Source organism: Myotis nattereri (assembly GCF_964212035.1).
Source record: "Myotis nattereri genome assembly, chromosome: X".
NCBI classification, from domain to species: Eukaryota; Metazoa; Chordata; class Mammalia; order Chiroptera; family Vespertilionidae; genus Myotis; species Myotis nattereri.
This window is the reverse complement of record NC_138078.1, coordinates 616,233-625,415: the sequence shown is the minus strand read 5'-3', so window position 1 is coordinate 625,415 and position 9,183 is coordinate 616,233. Positions and strand designations below refer to the sequence as shown.

Genomic DNA, 9,183 nt, shown 5'->3' with positions numbered 1-9,183 from the left:
GGTTGTGGGCTCGATCCCCCCAGTCGGGGGCGTGCAGGAGGCGGCCGGTCCATGATTCTCTCTCATCAATGTTTCTCTCTCCCTCTCCCTTCCTCTCTGACATCAATAAAAATATATATATATATTTTTTAAAAAATAAAAATATGTATTTTTCCCAATCAGAACCCAGGCCGGGGAGGAGCCTGCAACCGAGGTCCGTGCCCTTGACCTGGATTCGAACCCGGGACCCTTCAGTCTGCAGGCCGACGCTCTATCCACTGGGCCACACCGTAGGGCAATAAAATAGTATATACATATATATATATTAATATATTTATATTGATTTTAGAGAGGAAAGGAGAGGAAGAGAGAGATAGAAACATCCGTGAGGAGAGAGAATCATGGACCGGCTGCCTCCTGCACGCCCCCGACTGGTTGGGGATAGAGCCTGCAACCTGGGCCTGTGCCCTTGACCGGGAATCGAACTCAGGACCCTTCAGTCTGCAGGCCGACGCTCTACCCACTGAGCCACACCAGCCAGGGCGGTTGGTTGTCTCTTGCACGCGCCCCTATCAGAACCCAGGCTGGGGAGGAGCCTGCAACCGAGGTACATGCCCTGGACCGAAATCGAACCCGGGACCCTTCAGTCTGCAGGCCGGCGCTCTACCCACTGAGCCACACTGGCCAGGGCCATAAAAATATTTTTTAAATATAATAATTTTCATTAAACGTGCTCCCATGACATAGAAGAGAGAGAGAGAGAGAGAGAGAGAGAGGAAGGGGACTGCTATATTTTGGGGGGAGGGGGCTGTCTTTTTGGGGGGCTGGGGGAGGGCCTGCTATCTTGCAGGAGCCACCGATCAAACAGTCCTGGCCCGGGGGGCCCCAGCCCAACATGCAAATCACGTGTCCGTCACCCTCGGCTTGGGTTGTGCAATCCACAGGCTCATGACCTGGGGAGACACGTCTTAGGTGCCTGTGGTTGGCAAGAGGGGGGCGGGGGGCGTCTCGCTCTGTGGTGTCCTGTGGGCTGAGGGCTCGGCCCAGAAGGCAGATGGGCCCATGCCCTGCACCCCCACCACCCCCACCCAACCCTGCCCCCCTCGTCTTAGCTCGCCATCCGCCCTTGGGCGTCGCTGCCTGTGACTTGACTTTGAAACCAGTGGAACGTCGCGTTCGCCTGGAGACGTAGGGCGCAGGGGCAGGTGCCTGGTGCCCGCCGAGGGAGGAAATGCCGAGGGCGGGCGAGAGCCGAGCAGGTGCGCCGGGCACCCAGGGGCCCTTCAGGGGCATGAGATGGTGCCCGGCAGGTGTTGCTCAGTGGTTAGCGTTGGCCTAGGAGCCAGGAGGTGAAGGTTGGATTGCCGGTCAGGGCACACGCCCGGGTTGTGGGCTCGATGTCTGTCGTGGTACATGAGGAAGGCGGCCGATTGATGTTTCTCTCTCTCTCTCTCTCTCTCTCTCTCTCTCTCTCTCTCTCTCTCTTCTATTCCTCTCCTTTCCTCTCTTTCTAAAGAGCAATAAAAATATACCCTGGAGTGAGGATTAAAATATTTACAGAAGTGTTGGTCAAGACAGTGTGATATTGGAGGACAGAATTATCCCTGGTTGTTAAGCATTAAGATAGATAGAGAGAGAGAGAGATGGAGGATGGATGGATGAGTGGATGGATGGATGGATGGATGGATGGATCAGTGGATGGTGGATGGACCAGTGCATGGCTGGATGAATGAATGGTAGGTGGATAGATGGATGGATACATAAATGATAGGTAGATAGATAGATAGATAGATAGATAGATAGATAGATAGATGATGGATGGAACAGTGGATGGACAGATAGATAGATAGATCAGTGGATGGATGATGGATGGATAGAAAGTGGATGGACGGATGGATGGATGGATGGATGGATGGATGGATGGATGGTGGATGTATGGGTGGATGGATGGATGGATGGATGGACGATAGATAGATAAATGATGGATGGTGGATGGGTCAATAGATGGGTCAGTGCATGGCTGGATGAATGAATGGTAGGTGGATAGATGGATGGATACATAAATGATACATAAATGATAGATAGAGAGATAGATGCCTGATGGGTGGATGGATGGATGGATGGATGATGGATGGATGGATGAGTGGATGGTGGATGTATGGGTGGATGGATGAATGGATGGATGGACGGATGGATAGATAAATGATGGATGGTGGATGGGTCAATAGATGGGTCAGTGCATGGCTGGATGAATGAATGGTAGGTGGATAGATGGATGGATACATAAATGATAGATAGAGAGATAGATGCCTGATGGGTGGATGGATGGATGGATGATGGATGGATGGATGGATGGATGGATGGATGGATGATGGATGGATGGATGAGTGGATGGATCATTGGATGGATGAATGGATGAATGGATGGATGATGGATGGATGGATGGATGGATGGATGATGGATGGATGGATGGATGGATGATGGATGGATGGATGATGGATGGATGATAGATACAGAGGTGAATGGATACATAGGTAGATAGATGTTAGATAGATAGATGATAGATAGATAGATAATGAATGGATGGATAGATAGAAATTGTGTTAGAGGTTGTCAGGGCCTGGAGGGTGGGGGAGCGAAATGGGGAGGGACTGTTCACGGCTCTGGGTCTCTTTTTAGAATGACGGTTAGGCCCTGGCCTGTTTGGTTCAGTGGCTAGAGCTTCGGACTGAGGACCGAAAGGCCCTGGGTTCGATTCCCGGCCAAGGGCACACGCCCGGGTTGCGGGCTCCATCCCCAGTCGGGGGCGTGCAGGAGGCAGCCGGTCCATGATTCTCTCTCCTCATGGATCTGTCTCTCTCCTTCTCCCTCTCCCTTCTCCTCTGAAATCAATTTTATTTTTTAAAGGCTCCTGTTCTGACTCATAAATCTCCATTTTTATTTATTCTTAATTTTTTTTAAAAAAAACAACCTTGATCATTGAAATTAAATTTCTAAACGTGTATACATATGGTCCGAGGAGGGGGTGGGGGGGGGAGCTTGGGGGCTTTGCAATCAGACCGTGGTCCCCGCCTCGGGGACGATACCCTATTCAAAACCACCCCAGCTGTACACCCTTTGAACCAGGGACCCGTCTGGTATGTAAACGAACCCGCAATAAAGCCGCTGAGAGAGGAGAAAAAATGAAAGTGTGCGGAGATGTGGGCAGATGCACCCGTGGGCCGACGCTCAGATCTGCAAGGAACATTCAGACCCAGCTTCCCACCTGTCACCTTTGAGGGCCTGTCTGTAGCAGATCAGCTGCTGGCCCAGCGGGTGGGGGCCACCGGAGCCACCTTTTGGGGGTTTTTTTGGTGATTTTTTTTTTTAAATTTCTCTTGGCTCATTTCATCATCTTTCCATCCGGCCACCTGAGCCCCCTCCAGGTCTAGGCAGCAAGCGCCGTGTCGGTGAACGTGAAATCAGCATTTCTGTGTATGTGAGTGTGTGTGTGTTTTGTCAGGGGCAATGTTGAGTTTTTTAAAAAAATATATATTTTATTGATTTTTTTACAGAGAAGAAGGGAGAGGGAGAGAGAGTTAGAAGCATCGATGATGAGAGAGAAACATCGATCGGCCGCCTCCTGCACGCCCCCCACTGGGAATGTGCCCGCAACCAAGGTCCATGCCCTTGACCGGGAATCGAACCCGGGACCCTTCGGTCCGCAGGCCGACGCTCTATCCACTGAGCCACACCGGTCAGGGCGAGGGGCAATGTGTTATCGGCTTGATTTTGAAAAAGTGTTCACCGGGAATCGATTTCTTTTTTTATTGTTGGAAGTATTACAGAACGCCCCCAGTTGGAGTGGCTCAGGGGTTGGGCGTCGACCGATGAACCCGGGGGTCAGGGCACGTGCCCGGGTTTTGGGCTCCATCCCCAGTGGGGCGGCGGGGGGTGTCCAGGAGGCGGCCGATCCATGATACTCTCTCCTCATGGATGTTTCTCTCTCTCTCTCTCCATCCCCTCTTCCTCTCTGAAATCAATAGAAAAGTATTTTCAAAAAAAAATCCTATATAATCAAAGCCTAATATGCTAAGTGTTTGGTCGTCCGGTCGGCAGTTCAACCAATCAAAGCGTCATATGCTAATGATATGCTAAGGCCGCTCAACCGCTCGCTGTGACGTGCACTGACCACCAGGGGGCAGACAGTCGACCGGTCGACCAGTCGCTGTGACGTGCACTAACCACCAGGGGGCAGACGCTCAACGCACAGGCATGGAAACATGGAACAGGCTGATGAATCTCAGAGGGAAAGGGGAAGGGGGTTACGTATACAAGGTCTTTGGTTGATCATCTCTCTGCCCCCCCAACCCACACCCCACCCCACCCGACCCCCCGGCTTCCCTCCGAGAACCCACACTCTGTTCCTGCGTCCACGTCTCTGGATCCACTCTGTTCGTCGGTTTATTTTGTCGATCAGATTCCACCTGTGAGTGACGGCGATCTCGGTATTAATCTATCATAATAATAAAAGCATAGGCCAGACAAAGCCGGTGTGGCTCAGTGGATAGAGTGTCGGCCTGCGGACCCAAGGGTCCCGGGTTCGATTCCCGGTCGAGGGCATGTACCTTGGTTGCGGGCACATCCCCAGCGGGGGTACGTGCAGGAGGCAGCTGATCGATGTTTCTCTCTCATCGATGTTTCCAACTCTCTATCCCTCTCCCTTCCTCTCTGTAAAAAATCAATAAAATATATTAAAATAAATAAATAAATAAAAGCATAGTATGCTAATTAGACCAGACAGCCGAACGACCTTCCAGACGTCATTCCAGATGTCCTTCCGGAAAGAGCCGCTGCGGCAGGGGCCGAGGCAGAGGCAGTTAGCGGTGATCAGGCAGGCAGGGGAGTGGTTAGGGGTGATCTGGCAGGCAGGTGAGCAGTTAGGGGCGATCAGGCAGGTGAGTGGTTAGGGGAGATCAGGCAGGCAGGTGAGTGGTTAGGGGTGAGCAGTTAGGGGCGATCAGGCAGGTGAGTGGTTAGGGGTGATCAGGCAGGCAGGTGAGTGGTTAGGGGCGATCAGGCAGGCAGGTGAGTGGTTAGGGGAGATCAGGCAGGCAGGTGAGTGGTTAGGGTTGAGCAGGCAGGCAGGTGAGCGGTTAGGGGTGAGCAGTTAGGGGCGATCAGGCAGGTGAGTGGTTAGGGGAGATCAGGCAGGCAGGTGAGTGGTTAGGGTTGAGCAGGCAGGCAGGTGAGCGGTTAGGGGTGAGCAGTTAGGGGCGATCAGGCAGGTGAGTGGTTAGGGGTGATCAGGCAGGCAGGTGAGTGGTTAGGGGCGATCAGGCAGGCAGGTGAGTGGTTAGGGGAGATCAGGCAGGCAGGTGAGTGGTTAGGGGTGATCAGGCAGGCAGGTGAGTGGTTAGGGGTGATCAGGCAGGCAGGTGAGTGGTTAGGGGAGATCAGGCAGGCAGGTGAGTGGTTAGGGGTGATCAGGCAGGCAGGTGAGTGGTTAGGGGAGACCAGGCAGGCAGGTGAGTGGTTAGGGGTGATTAGGCAGGCAGGTGAGCGGTTAGGGGTGATCAGGCAGGCAGGTGAGTGGTTAGGGGAGATCAGGCAGGCAGGTGAGTGGTTAGGGGAGATCAGGCAGGCAGGTGAGTGGCTAGGGGCGATCATGCAGACAGGTGAGTGGTTAGGGGAGATTAGGCAGGCAGGTGAGTGGTTAGGGGTGAGCAGTTAGGGGTGATCAGGCAGGTGAGTGGTTAGGGGCGATCAGGCAGGTGAGCATTTAGGGGCGATCAGACAGGCAGGCAGGTGAGCGGTTAAGAGCCAGCGGTCCCAGATGGCGAGAGGGTGCAGGCCAGGCTGAGGTACCCCCTCTCCCTGCCGTGCACGAATTTCATGCACCGGGCCACCTCTAGTCATAAATAAAAATATTTTATTTTATTTATTTCAGAGAGGAAGGGAGAGGGAGAGAGAAAGAGAAACATCCATGAGGAGAGAGAATCAGGGGTCGGCTGCCTCCTGCGCCCCCCCTACTGGCTGGGATCGAGCCTGCAACCCGGGCATGTGCCCTTGACCGGGACTCGAACCCAGGACGTCGTGGTTCACAGCTGGACGCTCAGCCGCTGAGCTACACCAGGGGCGCGCTTTCCTCACTCCCTGTTTCTGCAAACGACCACCTTCCGGTCTCTCCCTTCTGGGTGTCCCTCCGCCGCACCCAGGGGACCCTGAGAAGAACCTGGGGTGCGTGCTGCTTTGAGGGGTGCCCCCCTCTCGATGGCAGGGCCCGAGGGCCGCCCCCACAAATCTCTGCAGAATCTTTGCAGCGCGCACCTGGCCGGGCGGATGGGCTGTCGCGTGCGCACACTCAGAGCGAAACTGGGTAGAGTCCGCGCGGTGGCTGGGGGCACCTCGGTTTGAGGAACCGCTTGTGCGCGGGGGCTGGCTGGTGGGGACGCCTGACATGTGAGTGTCAATCCAGCCCCGTGTGTTTCCTGCGGGGGGAGGGTCCGGGAAGGGGTCCCCCCAGCCCCCCAATCCCCACACCCCAGCCCCCAGGCCAGCTGCCCTTGGAGAGGTTTGAGTGGCAGCAGGGGGAACCGCACCCATCCCATCAGAGGGAGGTTTGGGGGTCCCCTGTCTGTGCTGGAGGGTGTTTCGGGGAGGCCAGCTACTCCAGGGAACCCCAAACATTTTTATTTTTATTTTTTATAGATTTTTATGGATTTCAGAGAGGAGGAGGAGGAGGAGGAGAGAGAGAGAGAGAGAGAGAGAGAGAGAGAGAGAGAGAGAGAGGCATCCATGACGAGAGAGAATCATGGACCAGCTGCCTCCTACACGCCCCCCACTCTGGGGGTCGAGCCCGCAACCCGGGCATGTGCCCTTGACCAGGAATCGAACCCCAACCTCCCGGTTCATACGTTGATGCTCAACCCCTGAGTCTCGCCGGCCTGACATGCATTGATTTTTTTTTTTTTTTTAAGAGACAGCGAAAGTGGGAGAGGGAGAGAGAGAGAGGGAGAGAGAGAGAAACATCCCGGTGCCCTAGACCAGCTGGTTTGGCTCAGTGGATAGAGTCTCGGTTTGCAGACTGAAGGGTCCTGGGTTCGAGTCCGGTCAAGGGCACGTACCTGGGTTGCAGGATCCATTCCCGGCCCTTTTTGGGGCATGTACGGGGGGCACCCAATTTACGTGTCTCTCTCCCCTTCCTTCCCCTCTTTCTAAAAATCAATGAGGCCCTAACTGGTGTGGTTCAGTGGATAGAGCATCGGCCTGCGGACTCAAGGGTCCCGGGTTCGATTCCCGGTCAAGGGCATGTACCTTGCTTGCGGGCACATCCCCAGTAGGGAGTGTGCAGGAGGCAGCTGATCCCTGTTTCTCTCTCATCGATGTTTCTAACTCTCTATCCCTCTCTCTTCCTCTCTGTTAAAAATCAATAAAATATATTAAAACATAGATATTTTTTTCATTGATTTCAGAGAAGGGAGAGGGAGGGAGAGAGACAACCACGGACCGGCTGCCTCCTGCACGCCCCCCGCTACTTGGGGTCTAGCCCATAATCGGGGCCTGTGCCCTTGACCGGGAATCGAACCCGGACCTCCTTGGTTCCTAGGCCATCCCTCCACCCACTGAGCCACACCAGCCAGGCTGTGGCCGCCTCTCACTCCTGTGCCCTTTGCCTTTCAGAGCGTCTCCGCGCAGGGCGCCCTCTCCAGGGTGCCCGCCGGGCCCGTGCGCACGCCCGCGCGCGCCAGGATGGACATCAACATTTCGCGCCCGGACAACGCCACCATCCTGATGCTGAAGAACCCAGCCATCGCCGTGGTCCTCCCCGTGGTCTATTCCTTCGTGGCCTTCGTGAGCATCCCGGGAAATTTATTCTCGCTGTGGGTGCTCTGCCGGGACATCGGGCCCAAATCCCCGTCCGTCATCTTCATGATCAACCTGAGCCTCACGGACCTGGCGCTGGCGAGCGCGCTCCCGTTCCAGATCTATTACCACTGCAACGGCCACCACTGGGTGTTCGGGCCGCGCCTGTGCACCGTGGTCACGCTCGTGTTCTACGCCAACATGTACTCGTCCATCCTCACCATGACCTGCATCAGCGTGGACCGCTTCCTGGGCGTGGTGTACCCGCTGGCGTCCGCGCGCTGGCGGCGGCGCCGGTACGCGGTGGCCACGTGCGCGGGGATGTGGTGCCTCCTGCTCGCCGCGCTCTCGCCGCTGGCGCGCACCGACCTCACCTACGCGGTGGAGGAGCTGGGCATCGTCACCTGCTTCGACGTGCTCAAGTCCACGATGCTGCCCAGCGTGGCCATGTGGGCCATCTTCCTCTTCACCCTCTTCGTCGTGCTGTTTTTGGTCCCGTTCGTGGTCACCGTGGCCTGCTACACGGCCACCATCCTGCGCCTGTTGCGCACGCCCGATACGCACGGGCAGGGGGGCCAGCGCCGGCGCGCGGTGAGCCTGGCGGCGGTGGTGCTGCTCGCCTTCGTCACCTGCTTCGCGCCCAACAACTTCGTGCTCCTGGCGCACATGGTGAGCCGCCTCTTTTTGGGGACCAGCTACTACCACGTCTACAAGCTGACGCTCTGCCTCAGCTGCCTCAACAACTGCCTGGACCCCTTCGTGTACTATTTCGCCTCCCGCGAGTTCCAGCAGCGGCTCCGGCGCTACGTGGGGTCGTCCTGCTGCTCCTCGCGGCCGCCGGCGTCCCCCGGCGCCTTGGACACGCGCCGTGAAAGCGTGTTCTCCGGCCGGACGCTGTCGGCGCCGTCCGTGTCCAGCTGCCATGGGGACGGGCTGGAGGCGGCGGCCACGCGGCCCTTTCTGCAGAGGCAGGAGAGCGTGTTCTGAGCCGGGAGGGGGGACTCGGGGGTGTCGGGGGAGACGGGGTGCCTGCGGGGCAACAGGCTTTGGAGATGGCCCCGCGCGCTGGGGAGGCGGGCAGACTAGGCGGGGAGGTGGCCTGTGTGGGAGCCTCGCGCAGCTGGGGCGCGCGTTGGAGCAGCGCCTCTTGCTGCTTAGCGGGGCGCATCCAGGACCCCTGGCGTTGGAGCCACGCCCCCGCTCATGGAAGTCACCCCCCCCCCCCGTGCGTTGGAGCGACGCCCCCTGCGCGTTGGAGCCGTGCCCCCTCGGGTTGGAGCCACGCCCCCCACGCGTCGGAATTCACGCCTCCTGTTGCACATCCGGACCTTCACTGACCCCTGCGCGTGAGAACCTCAC

At 56.7% G+C, this 9,183-nt stretch overlaps 1 protein-coding gene across 1 annotated transcript; it reads left to right on the top strand.

Moving 5' to 3' along the window:
* Window positions 1–7,710: 7,710 nt before the first annotated feature.
* LOC308511197 (S-geranylgeranyl-glutathione receptor P2RY8-like) lies at window positions 7,711–8,811 on the top strand (the record flags this gene model as incomplete). Its single annotated transcript, XM_081081212.1, has 1 exon — window positions 7,711–8,811. One exon carries the CDS (start codon window positions 7,711–7,713, stop codon window positions 8,809–8,811), a length of 1,101 nt encoding a protein of 366 aa, XP_080937338.1.
* Window positions 8,812–9,183: the final 372 nt, after the last annotated feature.